We start from the raw sequence: 15,873 nt of genomic DNA on the forward strand, positions 1-15,873 counted from the left end.
TTCATTTTTATTCTTTCTATATATTTATTTATTTTTGTTTTTTTGTTTTTTTTTTTACATAATACATTCATAAATAACAAGTTAGCGTTTTGGTTGGATGTTTTTAATATTTTTTTCACGCACTTGGTCTTCAATTACGCACAATAATCTGTATATGCATTGTCGTTTGGTATTAGCGCTGCTTTACAAATTATTTAATATTTTAATTAAACTATTTTACTAATTTTCGTTAAGCGCAGTGAACTTAATGTATAGCATAATGTGGGCCAACAAGAAAAATGCCTCAATACATTTTTGAAATAATAGACATTTTTTACAAAATATTTGTTAGTAGTATTTTTATATATTTATAAAAAAAAATTATTTAGTTTTATAAAAAAAATATTTAATTTAAAAAAGTTTGTATAAAAAAATTATTTAATTAAAAAAATTTTTTAATTTAAAAAAAAGTTTTATAAAAAAAATTACAAAAAATAAGCTGTATTCATAAATATGAGAGGAGATAATTATTTTCTAACTATTGTTACAGTTTAAAGGTTTTTCAAAAATATTTTTGAGGTTAGGTGTTTTTGAAACAGCTTGTACGGGCTGTACCGTTACTAAATAAAAATTTACTCTAATAAAAACCGTGGTAATGTCTCCAAAGATGAATATCATATTATTTATTATGCTCTGTTTTTTCTTGCTGCCCCACATTAATATGCTTCCCTGCTTGGCTTTACATGTGTATATAAAATAAACAACAGCGTTCTTTAAGTAATTTGGCAAAAATTTAGTTATATTAAGTGCAACATAAACTAATTTACAAGAATTTTTCTAAAAAGTGTGGTTAGTTTGAAGCGAAATATTAGCTAATGCACAAAAAATTGAAAACGTTTTATTGAAAACAACTAAAAATGTCATGTTTGCTTATTGCTTTTGTATTTCTTTTCATTTGTGAACGCATATTTGCATATACAAAAACTTACAAAATCGCAAAATAGCATTAAAGGCACTTTAGTTGTGAAAATATGAAAGTTGTGTAAGAACAAAATATATATTTAAGTATAAAAAAGAGCAAAAATTTGTAAATTCCTTTTGAGCACTTTGTAAAAAATATATCATTATTTTTGTGTATACTGCTTTTTAGTTTCTAAATGTGAAATAACTGTAAATTATTTGCTATGTTGCCATCATTCTTCCATTAAACGTCGTCCATTGTCTGATTTTCCTTTCGTTTCAATTTGCTTAAGTTGCACTTTAAATATCGTCTGGTTTCACAATCAAAGCGTACACAGCAAATCCAACAAATACAATGCCGCCAATTATGGTAACAGTGCGTACAGAAATTTTAGCGGCCACCATGCGTCCACCGATCACAGCCAAGCCGGTGCAGATGGAGTGGCCAATAATACCGCCGGTAATGACGCCGTAGACATTCTGCAATGCGCAAAGCGAAAAATAAATTATCATAGTCTAGTTCAACAAGTGAAGCAAAATGTACATACCTTGCTAGCGGCCAAAATAATGGTGGTGAGTTGCGAGCGATCGCCCCATTCGGCTAGGAAAGTCATCGTGAAGGCCTGCATCAGTATGCGCATTGTGATGTGCGTGGCGCTCTTCTTTGCATTTTTGCGCACAACACCACTTTCCGGATCCTGCACTAAGCTGGCCGAACGTTCCAGCTGGCCAAGGCAAAAATTAAACGGTAAAAAAAATGGTAATGAGATAAACATCAACTCGGCTGCAGTGCGTGTTGTAGAATAAATATTATTTTATTTTAGTTGTGGTGGACGATACAAGGGACAAAATAACTGCGGTACATGGGTGTGGGAAGAAAGGTTGAAGCTGAAAGTTGTTTTTTTTGTTTTGAGGTTAGGAGTAACGAAATGGTTGTGTGATGGAAAAAGGATAGATTTTAATGGTTTGTATGGAATATAAAGCATGATAACTGGAAATAATATAAACAAAAGGGTATTTAAAAACTATACAAATCGTAAATACAGTTATATGGTTTGCAGTGAAAACGAAAGTTCAGCGTTTTTTGAGGGTAATTGTAGTACAGATATTAAAAATTTAAGTAAAAATAAGTATCTACATATTTACAGAGTTAATAACCTGTATATTAAATGTTAAGAGAAAATTTCAGGCGCTCATTATAACCCTACTTTTCAAGCTATTTTTGACAAATTCTCATTTACCCGGTTACTTACTGAAATTCTCCTGCCAAAGTTATTTGTATAGCCGCTTGCATTACAATGATTGGTATATTATAGTTTCTGAATATATACAACATAATTATTTAACTGAGAAATTTCGAAAATTTAAAATTTTATTGAAAAACCCAAAAAAAAAAATTATTTTTTTTTTTACATTTTTTTTGTGCAATTTTTGTTGTAGATATTTTACATTTCTGGTTGGACGAGTTATAAATTAATTTTTTTGAAACTTCTCAGTTTTCTTGTGTTTTGAAAAATGTTTAGATTAACTGTCACCTGAAACTGCATTTAATGCTCATACAACTTAGAAAAGCAGAAGTGCTTTTAGACTTTACTTAGGTAGTGATAATATGTATTTACATATATCTAAACTATCTGCTTGGAATTTGTCAAAGAATGATGTGGATAAAATCTGATTTGTTTCGCCTAAGTAGACAACACCGACTTTGAAAACTTTTCAAAAACGTTTTTTTTTTTGTAATGATATAGCAAGTAAATTTTATGCTATAATATTTAACATTGCTAGGCCAGTAATTATTTTTACCCTATGTTTGGATAGTTGCGAATGAGAGTGGAGCATATTGGGAATAAGTTAGGTTATGTAATAATAACAAACTTGTAGAGATATGTTTCAATCTAAGGCTAATTTTGGATAAATTTGGAACAGATTTATATGCAGTTTTTTTCTGCTATTAAAAAATTATAAATAAATTAGTAAGTTTTAAAAGGGTTATATTTAATTATTATTGGAAAGATTTCGGTAGCTGCGGAATATGTAGTAGCGATTCGCTTAAAATGCTGAATTTTGGCAAATATTATGACACAACAGCAAGCTTAAGACACGATAATATATTTTTTGTTGATTTTAATTTTTAACAAACAAGCGTAAATTACAAGAACAATGAAATACTAATAAGTTAACGCTATATTTTTGCTTTTAAAAAAATGTATTGAAATCTTTACGCTAAATTTTTGCATTTAAATAATTCTCTTGCAAGCACTTTCGTTTTCCTGCAAAAAAAACACTTGCAATTCTATCAGGTATTTTTAAACGACTCCTAAATAAAGTAAGTACAACGAGTAGCAATAACAACATTGAAAGAAACAACAAAAAAAATCATATAAATATCGAATAAAATAAAAACAGAAACAATAAATGCACCTAAAAAGCCGAAAACGATCACTTCATAAACAACTTAAAGCGCAGACGCGTCGTTAAATGCATGTAACGAGCAACGGCCGACAAGTTACCGAGTAACTAATGCAGTACATAACAGGAGAAACGCACAATATTTAAGTAAACAAACGGTGTTTTAGAATCGCTTTTCTTTTTTTTTTTGTTTTTGATACGGCGACGTGTTAGGTGGCATTGAGAAGAACATCAAATTATGGACAAAATTATTAAATTTATAAGAGTTAGCAATCATACAGTGTGTGTGTGTGGGTGTCTGTGTATGTGGAATGGTTTTAGCAATATTTTTTTGACGTTTTTTTTAACAAAATGCCATTTACATATTTCCAGCCCAAATGTTTAAGTTAGGTAAAAATGCATTTTCTTGACCCATAACATGCATGTTTGCTTCAAAAATTAATTTAATGATACCCCAAGGCGAATTATATGCGTGTTAAAGTAAATTAATACATTTTATCAAATATATACATATATGTATGTATTTATTTAATATTTTTTAATTAAATTTGTTATTAACTTTTAATACTAAAATTTTGTATTTTTTGTTATTTTTACTGTAACTAATTAATTATAATGCCAAAAGTAAAGTAAATGCAATGCTTTGCTGGTAAACTTATAAAGTTCCAATAACAAATACAATATTGAACATGTGAAAAGTTTTCATGACGTCATGTTAGCGACGCTTTGAGAGAGTAATAGCATCAATTTGACGCGAAAAATAAATTAAAAAAAAACAATGATTAAAATAAAATATGTATAATCATATACACATCGTCACCTAAAATTCAAAATAACTTATCATCAAAAAAATCGAAATTGAGTTTTTTATTGCTTACGATTCACTACAACATAACCAATATATAACCATTTTATAACCAAAACTCAATTTTTTTCAGAGTGCTTTCTAGTATACCGTTTTTCCTTCGCCTGTTAACTTATAAAAAGTAATATTGCGTTATTTTGCATATTAGGTGACGATATACTCATATATAGCCTTTATAAACGCCCAAAAGTGTCATTTAGTTATGTATGTATGAAGCATTTATAACTAACCGAAAGTGTGGCTTCGCTTAACAAAATTGCACAGAAACATTTTTATGTCTGCGTTTATTAGCAATATATGAACTCTACCAAATTTTGGTATCAAAAATGTTAAAAGTTGCTATAATTAACTTTTTTGTTGTATTTATCAGTACTTGAGTGTTAATATCGCTTGCAGTAGTTTGCCAATCGTAAGATACTTCCATTTCAAGAGGTTAGTTTTTATATTTGGCACCAACACAGAATATATTATTTGATCCCTTTGTCCTTACGCCATAAAATAGTTATACAATCACATATAATTGCAGATAACATAAAGAAAAAAAATTGAACAAATAACTTTGTAAGAAAAATTATTTACAGAAAATATTTATAACCAGTGTGCAACGAGGGGAATGTGGTTGATGGTTACAAACCATCAAATCAAAACAGTGCAATATGGCATACATAAACTGGTGGATGACGTTTGTAAAGTACATAAAATAATAAAATAACCACAACAATGAAATTCGTGACGATAAAATGTTGGTGATTTTTCCGAATAATTAAGTAAATGTGTGAAATGAGCATTTGTGATTGTTGTGCGTGTAATTAATTCATATGGATATTGTATGGCAACGTGTTTTTGATATTTTTGTTTTTGTTTTTTTTTTTTAGTAATGACATTGTTAAGGATTCTAACCCGCTTCTTGCTGCCACCGAGTTGTTTCAGCTCCCCATTCGTTTCGCCAGCGCCTACACCGATCTTCGCGTTGAGATTCAGGCTATTTAAACTAGTTATACTATTACTGGTGCCTGTAATGATGTCATGCTTATTGTTGTTGTTATGCAACATAACGATAGCTGAGGTAGATGCTGAATGCACCATAACCGTTGCTTGTTTAACACTACCTGTTTTCGTTTGTTTAGCGCGTTTACCATGTATCGGTGTACCACCATGACCACTATCCACAGTTGCGTTATCATCATCACCACCATCTATTATCTCAATATTATGATGATCATCAATGCCATCATCGTCGCCGCTATCATTATTCGACTTAAAATTAAGCTTATTTGGACTATTAGTAAATTCATCACAATTTGTTTGTTCAGTTTGATTCGAAAGCACGGATGCTGACAGTGCGGGACTGCTGTGGAAGTTCGTTGTTTTCATGTTGTCAACAGCGGCAACACCGACACCAACACCACTAACACCATTCACACCTTTTAGGAAGATATCGTTTTCATGGCAGCTGCTGTTGTCCGAATCAGCGGCATCCTTGCTTACATCACAGCCAATTTTTTGATTATTAATATTATTATTATTGTTGTGGTTGTTGTGTTTGCGTTGTCTATGCGACATATCGGGATTTTTGCTATGCGCAACAATGACGGTGGTAGTGATGTTGCTGTCGTTGTCAATGGAGTTGTTTGCAGTGACGCCAGCGCCACGCTCCAAACACTCATCCTCCTTGTCCGAGTTGCTGTTCTTGCGCTTGGCATCAGCATCGTCGTATTTGCTGCGCTTACGCATTAACTGTGCCGCATAATAAGTGATAATAATTCGAATGGGGGGAATTTTATGTTTGCAACAATTTTGCAAAGGCATTCAATTACGTCGTTTTTTCGTTTTTGTTTTGTTAAATTTTAAAAGTTATGCGTATTTCATATTTGTTTTTATAATTTATTATTGTTATTAGGCAAATCGTGCAAGAGTATGCATCCGAATCGTAAAAAGAGAGAGAAAAATATTAAAAGAACACATATTAAAATAATCCTTCACTTATGGCAACTTTGAGTTTTTTCTACATAAGATTTTTTTAATAAAATGTTTGTTAGGCCTAAAGGTTCGTTAGTTGTAGAATTTTTTTTGCTTTTTTTTTGCTAAAATTTGCATATAAGTGAATATATTTGCTATTTACTAACGCCTGCAAAATCAAGTTAAAGATTAGAGTAAAATTGAACATAAGGAGTATAATATACATACACATATGTAATTATAAATAATGCCGTTACAATGTGTAACACCTCTGCAGCTTTGCGCGCGCTAATTGAAGCTAAACGTACGTGCGATTAGTCACAAAAGTTATTTATTTACTTATGCAGTGAGACATAACCGCGTCTTAAAAAGCAGCTGTATGAATGCCAGAATTATGTGTGAACGAAGTATTTTAATAGAACAGTGGAATGAAGTCTTATTTTTATCAACAGGAGAAAAGCAAGTGGCTTAAGTAATAGCATAAAAATTTGTATACAAACAAAGAAAATTGTGGAAACAAAGATACAACTTTAGTTCCAAAAAAATTGCTAAAAAATTAATTTTTTATAAAAGTTGAATAAAACTATTTAAAAAACAATAACTTTTGATAAAATTTAAAAAAAAAGTTTATTTTGTATAAAAAGGTAAAAAATTAAATTTTATAAAACGAAAGAAAATTGAAAATAAAAAAAACTACATTTTAGTACATAAAAAAATTTTGTTAAAGAAATTAATTTTTAAAACATTAAAAAAACAATAAAATTATACATATGTATAACATAAAGAAAGTTTTTTTATAAAAAAATTTGTATATACAAAATGATATAAAAAAAAAATGTTACATATATAGAAAAATAGTTTAATAAAAATTAAAATCAAAAAATAAAATTTTATAAAACAAAAGAAAGTTGCAGATAAAAAAAAACTTTAGTATATAAAAAATATATTAAATAATTAATTTATATACATATGTAAAGTTGCGAGCATTGAAATAAATGGTCAAGAGAGTTTTGCTTTAAATTTTGTTTATATATTGCCAAAATAAAATTCTCTGAATTGTATATTAAAATATAAAAATTATAAAATAAAAAGCTGATTACAAACAGAGAATTTTTATAAAAAAATCAAAATTTTACAACAAAAATGTTATATAAAATAATTTATTTTTGTATATAAAAGGAAAAACTTTGTATATAAAACAAGCTACTTTGAATAAAAATATATAGTTTAAAATAAAAAAAATATATATATTTAAGTATGTACTTTGGGAGTATAAAACCAAAAATTTTGATTAAAAATCCATAGTTTAAAATAACATCTTGTGGACAGACGTGTCGAAAGTTATTTTATACGGCGGTAAAGGGTCCCGTCAGTATCTAAAAATATATTCATTTGAAGCATGGCGGTTTGAAATATGAAAAATTTTTTATGTAGTCCCAATTCAAAGATTACTGGCATAATGGACCGATACATACGTGGATATAATGCAAATTATGATACCATTTTGAGAAAGCAGGATAATTATAGAAAAAAAGTGGTTTTGGGTCAATGGAAGGTCATGGGTAGGCCAGCTTCCACTGGCCTAAATCCTATTGAAAACCGTTGGACAACAAGAAAGCCGTGTGGAAGGATAAACACAAAAAAACAACAAAGAGTTGTAGACCGTATCATGAGAGCATACCACTGAAAAATGTTATCAAAAAATTTACTATATAAGATATATACGAAACTTGCAAAAATCCTTTAGTATTTTATAAAAAATAATTAATATATTAAAAATTTTCATACATAACAATAAAAATGTTATATCTGTATACATATGCATAAATATAAAAATTTAAAATTTTAAATAAAAATTAGAAACAAATATGTAACTTAAAAAAATAAAAATTAAAAAACAAATATATTCTTTTTACACAAATATTTGATATAAAAAAATTATTTTGAATATGTAAAAAGCAAAAATTTGTATATAATAAAATATAAAAATAAAAAATGTATATAAAATTATTAAATAAAATACATAAATATAATAAAATATAAAATAAAAAATTATAAAAATAAATATTTTTACACAAAAATTTGATACAAAACCTAATATTTTGAATAAATAATAATAGTAGTATTTACTACTTAAATAAAATAAAACAAAAATTTTAGTATTTAAAAAAAAATTTTTATAAAAAAATTAATTTTTAGAAACTTTTTATACAAATAAAACATTTTATGTAATGAAATATAAAAAAAATATTCTTTTTACACAAAAACTGTATATAAAAAAGTAATATTTGGAATAAAAAACTTTGAAATTTCACTTTTTTTGTGTGAGCGAACTTGGAAATGACTTTCCAAGTATTTATTAAACAAAGAATACATAATTTTCAATACCATTTAATAAAGTTCAGTATATCGGAAAGGTAAAAATAAACAATATATGTATGTACATATGTATATTATAGTGGAATCCATAAGAATATTTTAGGAGGAAATGTCTGCCATAAAGCGTAATATCACAAGATATTTATAGAAACATCTACCATAAACGTGTGTTTTTCTTTTAGGTGCGCAGTGAGTGCCAAGAAATCGTTTGAAGAACTATACGCAGATTGTTTTATATACCACACGAATGTAAACAACGAGTGAATGTGTGCTTAAATTATATTTTCTGCTTTCGAATGTTTGTTTTGATAATTTACGGCGCTTTACTAAAAGGGCACAAACACCGGCTGTTATAACCTCTAAAACCATGCAAAAAATAAAAATGTCTCTCCGAGTGCATCTTTCGCCTAAGGAGCTTCTTATAGAAACTGAACTGTGTTTTGGAGAGGGTTTAAATTTAAAGGATTTATCATTTGGTCTGTAAAATCAAAACGCGTTGCACAAAAAGGAAGGCAAAGCTTGGTTGAACAATTAGCAAAGGCGTAACAGCAATATATATGTACATATGTATGGAAGTATATATATGTATATGTATGTGCAGCTAACTGCGCACGTATTTAAATCCACAATTATTCTGACATTATTTCTAAGTCTTGGTCTGTATATCTCGTTCTTTAGGGACTTTTTCAATTCCAAAAAAATACTTTCTAAACCTGTTGGATTTTCCAAATTTTTTACTGGCGATCCATCTCAAGAGCAGGCACATATATATTTATTGCATTAAATAACATATATTTCTTAAAAAAGAACCCTGGTAGCAAACGTCTGTACATACGCGAATTAGTCGCTTAGTTTTTGAGATTTTGAGCTGAAATTTTGTTCACGTGCTTATCTCCTCAAGAGCCTGCTCATATATCGAAACCGCCGAAATAACAGCACTATAGCATATAGCCGCCATTCAAACCGAACGAACGGAATCAAGACCATGTATGGGAAACTTTTTTATTTGACGAGATATCTTCACGAAATTTGGCATGGACTATTGTCTAAGACAGAGCCACAATATCCGAACAAATTGTTCAGATCAAACCATTAAAGCATATTGGTGCATACAAACCGAACGATCGGAATCAAGATTGTATGGGAAACTTTTTTATTTGACGAGATATCTTCACGAAATTTTCTTTATATTTTTCTTTGAGGCAGCGGCACTATCTTCTAAGAAATTGCTCAGATCGGACCATTATAGCATATAGCTCCTATATAAACTGTTCGATCAAAATTTAGTCTTAGTATGGAAATCTTTTTTATTTGATAAGATAAGTTCACGAAATTTGGTATATATTATGAGGCAAGACATCGCTATAATCTCCGAATAAATTGTTCAAATCGGACAACTATAGCGCATAGTTGTCATACAAGAGAACCAATCAAAATTAACTTTTTGTACGTATTGTAATTGTAAAGGGTATTCAATTTGTTTTGCTTGTTTTGAATAAGGATTGCCTTTAAAACATTTTATTTTAATAATTTTCTTTGAGTATTTCAGTATTTTTTGAGCTAGAGAGGCGCTTTTTGCCACTTTAAAAGCCTGTCTTTGCTTTGGTAATCAATACATTTAAAAAATCTAATTTTTGGTCTAAAAAATTAATAAAAAAAGTAATACTGCATTGTAAGGCAGGCATCGTTTAGCCAAAAAAAAAATGAAAAAATAACATCTTAGTTCATTAACTAAAGCGAATACAGTTTGTAATGCGCTGTAAATTTTATATAATTATAAATAAATTGTAAATTTGAGCGAATTATTTACAAAACCTACCAGATTATGTTTATATAGTGTATATGTATGTTTGCAGTATGAAAGCTAATCAGCGCGCGTCCACAAAGTGAGTGATAATAATTTTAATTGTTTAAATAGTTTTGAGGCCCATGATTAGAGTGCACCACGATAATATTAACTTAAATTCTATGGGATAAATGATACAATTAATTGTACCCAATTTTGCAACATTCCTATTATATGCCAGAAATATGTATATAGTATATACAAGATACATATATGTATATGCATGTGTGTGTGTATTGTTCCGGTTTTAAAATGAATGGCGTGCATGAGTGTGGGATATTTATGCGCTGTAAGATGAAGTGATCGCAGTTTCGTAAACTCGCATAGATTTTGCGCTTTAATAGTGTAATTTTTACTTTTTATTTTGTAATTTTTCTTTTGGTTTGCATTTTCAACTGTTACTACATAAATCATAAGAAAAATACATAGAATTTGTTTTGAAAGTAAATATTAAAAAAAGAAAGAAAAGTGTAATAAAAAGTAGACAGTTGAAGCAGTGCATAAGTAACTAAAGGGATTTATAAAAGAGAAATGATAAAGCTCAGAAGCCAGCTAAAATAAATATCAAATTCAAAGGTGTTGTAACTACACGTTTAACAAATATTGAGGATATGCAAAAAAAATATATATATTTGTACAGCTATATTGCTAATTGCATTTGTTGTTTGAATTAACGGACTTACCTCGTCCTCACGTTTACGCAAAGTCGATTGCACCTCTTCCAACTCCTCCTGCGCATCGCTGTCCTTCATGAAGTAACCTTCGTAGATCATTTTCAAACCGAATATGGCAAACAACGCCGTTGAGATATAATATGTATAAACCTTAGGAATAATGGTAGCTGCCATGCCAAACACCACCGAGAGTACGGTCATCAGCGCCAGCGCTGATATGGCGCCAGCAAAGACGATTAAGCGCGGATGACGCATCGCCATGATGGCAGCTATGAAGAAAGTCTTATCACCTAATTCAGTAAATAATATCACTGATATCGATGCTGAGAACGCATCGATAAAGCCGGAGTTCGTTTTTGGCTCTTTGGTGGCGTCCGCTTCATTCAAATCATTTGCTGCATTTCCATTCATGGCATCTTTTACGTACTGTCTGTCATCTGGGAAAGCGCTTGGTGCACTTAATGTGGCAACATTGTCGTCAATCTCTTTACGTGCCACTTCTGCCTGACATATGGTGGAGAACGTTAGCACGGCCATAAGCGCTATTAGCATTTGTAATCTGGCCGAACGTTTAAGAAAGACATTATGTTTGGTGGTTTGCCAAAAATATGACTGATTCTGCGACATATTTTGGCGTGTTTGTTTTTATCAGTTTCGGGGTTAGATAAATGTGGGTGTGTGTATTGTAGAGGCGTAATACTCTTTCCACGTGTTATATCACAGTTCACAAACAAATTTGCTAAGATTTTCTGTACTATGATGAAGCACTGCTTCGCGTTATAAGTCTAATTGCGGCGAGCAACTGTAACGAAATGAAAAAAGGTTACAAGCGCATATTAGTATTTGGTATCGTTAAAAGAAAACATATTGTGTTTTGCGTATTTAATATACATATGTATAAGTTAAAACTGAAGATAAGCATAGACTTGACATGATAACGTCTGCCGTGATAGCATCAGAAGATAACTTCTTTATTGTGATAATTTATGCATGAGTTACCAGGCGTTTTGGCCATGTGCTGACAATGTTATGGCACCATAAGAAGGAGGCGGTCACGTCGCTACAAGTTAAACAATGATATTTTTATAATATCTACTCATTTATTTATTTTGTAGAGCTGAATATGTGTATATTTCAGTTGGTTGGCACGCAATCTTGCATGCTGTATATGTCTGCTAAGACTGTTTTCACAGGAGGACACTTTTGTCGCTTAAACAGGTTTACGTAGGCAAAGGGACAACGAGAAAAGACGAAGAGAGCGTACTACTCGTGCTCGCGTGACACGCTTTGTGTATTTGTTGTTTTTCTTGTAGTGGTAGAAAACATTCCTGAAGCAATTTCGAGGCATGGTGTCGAGTTGACAGTTTCGGTTAATATTCCGGGTTCATTCCGGTTACTTAGAACCCACGGTTGTGTATTTGTTCCTAAAAGGTCGCTGCCACGCAATTCGGCAGACTATTTGACTGCAATCGTTGACCGTGACACATGCCTTATATTATTTATTGTATAGAAATCCGTGCATTAGTGCAATGATTTTCTCTTATCGCAATTCAATGTGATATCGAAATTGTAATAGCACGCAATTAAATGAACACAAATAATGTACATATAAATTAAAGTCAGGGACATTGCCTGCACATATGTACATATTCATAAAAAACATTTTAAGTTGGGAAATAAACTCATTTAGTCTCACGAATATGTGCAAAACAAGTTAAGCACCGGCTGACTAAACACAAAACAACAACAATTTCAATACATAGAAAAGTAAATTTGCTAAAAACAGGTTTCTAAAGCGTTTAATTGCAGCACAACTACAAACACGTCAAGATAAAATCTGTTATTTTTTCTAAATTTATTTATACAAAACGCATTAAGGGCCCTTCTAAAATGACGTGGCATTTTGCTTAGTCCTATCGGTGATACATTTTCTAATTTGCTTGCTACTTATACTTGGTCGTTAAGTTATCGCTTCTATATTTTGTTTTGTCCTAAAAATATAAATTTTTTAAACTGTTTCGGCGGCAGTTAATATACATATTTCGATAACTAATTCAACTTTTTGTCTTAAAGTCATTAGTAATTTAAATATTAGATTATAGTACTAAGTTAGTTTCGACTATATCCCATAATCATTATTTTAAGGGGAAAAACTTTGTGACAGCCTGAAAAAACATCGATTTTTGGAATTAAAAAAATCTACTGTATCGATTTTTTTGAAAGCTTCAGCATATATTTAAATGTGATTCTCCGTGGATGAAATTTAAATACTAGAAATTTTCGTTTAACTAAAAGATATTATCCGTACAATGTCTACGACAAAAAAATTTCAAAAATTGACAAATGCCGGCGTTTTTCAAAATAAGTTGATTTTTTCTTAAAATTTTGTTGTTTTTTGGCGTGCTAAAATTTGATTTTTGATCAGATGAAAAAATCGATAGGTCATTATACGTAAAATTATACACAATTTGTCTTCGAGTTATTACTGCAGCAAATTAAAAAATGCTGTTTCGAGAAAAATGACTTTAAAAATAAAGGTATGCAACTGATTGAACTGAGCGCTACCATTTAAATGGTTGTAACCCACAAATTATTTGAAATATCGATTTCAAATTTTCGAATAAACGATCGAATCGATTTTTTTTATATTCACACCCCTTAATTACAAACTCTATTTTACAACGAAAAGATGATTTTATATGACAATAATTAGAAACTATTAAGGTTGTATTGAATTGTCAATTATTTTTAGCATGTGGTGCTGGTTTCATCATAACATCATTTTTTATATATTAAATATGTATATGTATAAGTATGCATGTTTGCAAAAGCGAAAGCTTATGAATACGAGTACATACAAATCATCTTTAAAAATGTAAAATATCATAACATCAGTTTTCATAAGTTTAGAGGAGAAAGAAAAAAACGATATCAAATATAAACTAATTATATCGAAACAAAAGTTGAATTTTTCTTATATCTTAATCTGATAACAGAAATTTTGTACATAAACATATTTATTTAATACGATATAGTAAACCATTATCAATAACAAACTCAAAAACGAAATTTTTGATGATATGTTGTTTGGCATTTTGGGCAACACTTACACTTGATAAGCAAAAATTGCGTAAATATTATGTTTTCCGCATTGAATATAATAAACGTGCTTTATGATAAAAAACATATAAATAAAATTGATGCGTAGCTTTTTCTTTTTAAGTATATTTTAGTATTTTTTACTTTAAGAGCTTTTATAAGTCATTGTTTTGAAAATAATTTTTTATCACATAAGAAATTGTGTATCTACATATGTTGATGTAAATTTGATTGTCTGAAATATGTATGTTGTTGGCGGAGTTAGTTAAAATAATAATTTACATTAAGGTTCCATCCACAGGTCGGTTTAATTTTTATTTCTTTGTATTGTGGGTCTTAATTTTCTTATTGAAAATAAAATACCGAAAAGAAGAAATAAGGTTTCCTAACATAATTTTTAGTAGTTCAGTCATTAGGAGCTGTATGGATAAAACGACCTACGACTTTAAGTTAGTTTACTTTAAAATGGACTCTGCTAATTTTATAATTCCATTGTTCTAAAAAATCGTCTTTTAACAATAAGTGCTAAGCAAATTAATACAAACATATGTAGTATACCCTAGGCAAGACACTTGCAATAAAAAATGGGTATACGTGGGATATCCACAGCACTATGTACTTTGTGTAAACAGTTTCATAATACAATATTTGTTTTGTTAAAAAAAAATGTTCCAATTATATTGTATACCAACAGCATTTAACAAGCATACAGTTCAATTTTGCATAACGAATTTTACGATTGATCTTGTTATTTTCTTTTTCTCTCGCTATTATTAATTTTGCTTTGCATACTGGTAATTTATTTAATTAATATTAATAAATTTCTAAGCAGTAAATTAAACGTTGTGCGCTTTGGTTGCGAATTTCGATATTCTCCACTTATTTGGCTGTGCTATTTTTGAACTTATTTACATTATGATTACATTTTCATTCTTAAACAATAAACAACCAGGCATTCAAACTAACAAATTCTTATAACACTTTGTTACACATAAGTACATATCTTGTGAATTTTGTGAAAAAAAAACAGATACACATATGCTTAATTGGACAAGGCGGTCCTGCGCAAATGGGCTTCAACTTCATTGACGTTTGCCAGCGTCACTGATGACGTACTAACTAAGTATATATTGCACATAATACACACGTTTGTGTTTTAATTTATTGTAAGATGGCATAATTTTGCAAAATTAATACTCAATAACAATTTAGCAACACAAAAAAGTTTAACTTTATAATTGAACGCAGTATTTGTAAAGAAAAATCAATTATGTAGCAAATAAAATTTATACACTTGCACTCACTTTGACACTTTTTCTGCTACTGAAAAATTGCCAATTGTAGGGTTGCCAACGCGGTCACATACGAATCTTGCCACACAACAAATAACAGCAGACACTGCTTTATCTACTTTATATATGTATTTCGTAAACATTTTCTTGTTTTCTTATAATGCCCGTTTTTCATTTAGAACACTCTGTTAAGAAACAATTTTCCAAATTTTAGTCTTTGTTTTAATACTTTATATATTATTTCGTTTGCTTGCTCTGTCTTTCTGTTTTTCGGGATATTATTTATTTTGAAAACTGCGAAAAAGCTAAGGTGGCATCATATACAGCTTTTACACACGGCATTATCGACGCACTGGCGGAAATTATTTATTATTTGAGAAATTCAAACCATTAAAGGCAAAGTATAAACAA

The 15,873-nt window shown here is 29.7% G+C and overlaps 1 protein-coding gene across 6 annotated transcripts; it reads right to left on the reverse strand.

Moving 5' to 3' along the window:
* Positions 1 to 899: 899 nt before the first annotated feature.
* Positions 900 to 15,538, reverse strand: LOC120773014 (transmembrane protein 165). 6 transcript variants are annotated; one of them, XM_040101968.1, is made up of 6 exons: positions 15,475 to 15,538; positions 11,081 to 11,873; positions 5,323 to 5,950; positions 5,114 to 5,226; positions 1,488 to 1,664; positions 1,240 to 1,419 (listed from the first exon to the last, which is right to left on the reverse strand). In XM_040101968.1, the coding sequence occupies exons 2-6, from the start codon at positions 11,696 to 11,698 to the stop codon at positions 1,240 to 1,242; spliced, it is 1,716 nt and encodes a 571-aa protein (XP_039957902.1). In that variant the 5' UTR covers positions 11,699 to 11,873; positions 15,475 to 15,538. The 6 variants fall into 6 exon arrangements, with proteins under 6 accessions (XP_039957897.1, XP_039957902.1, XP_039957874.1 ...); XM_040101940.1 differs by having other exon boundaries at positions 5,114 to 5,950; XM_040101956.1 differs by lacking the exon at positions 15,475 to 15,538 and adding an exon at positions 14,182 to 14,225 and having other exon boundaries at positions 5,114 to 5,950.
* Positions 15,539 to 15,873: the final 335 nt, after the last annotated feature.

This window comes from Bactrocera tryoni, chromosome 1, assembly GCF_016617805.1.
Source record: "Bactrocera tryoni isolate S06 chromosome 1, CSIRO_BtryS06_freeze2, whole genome shotgun sequence".
NCBI lineage: Eukaryota > Metazoa > Arthropoda > Insecta > Diptera > Tephritidae > Bactrocera > Bactrocera tryoni.

Bases quoted from the DNA above. Each gene is read 5' to 3' on its own strand.
- LOC120773014 (XM_040101963.1), bottom strand. From the start codon at position 11,698: ATGTCGCAGAATCAGTCATATTTTTGGCAAACCACCAAACATAATGTC. The intron at 5,951-11,080 runs GTAAGTCCGTTA...TATGCGGCACAG, and splicing joins TGCGTAAACGTGAGGACGAG to TTAATGCGTAAGCGCAGCAA. The intron at 1,420-1,487 runs GTATGTACATTT...TGCGCATTGCAG, and splicing joins TTATTTTGGCCGCTAGCAAG to AATGTCTACGGCGTCATTAC.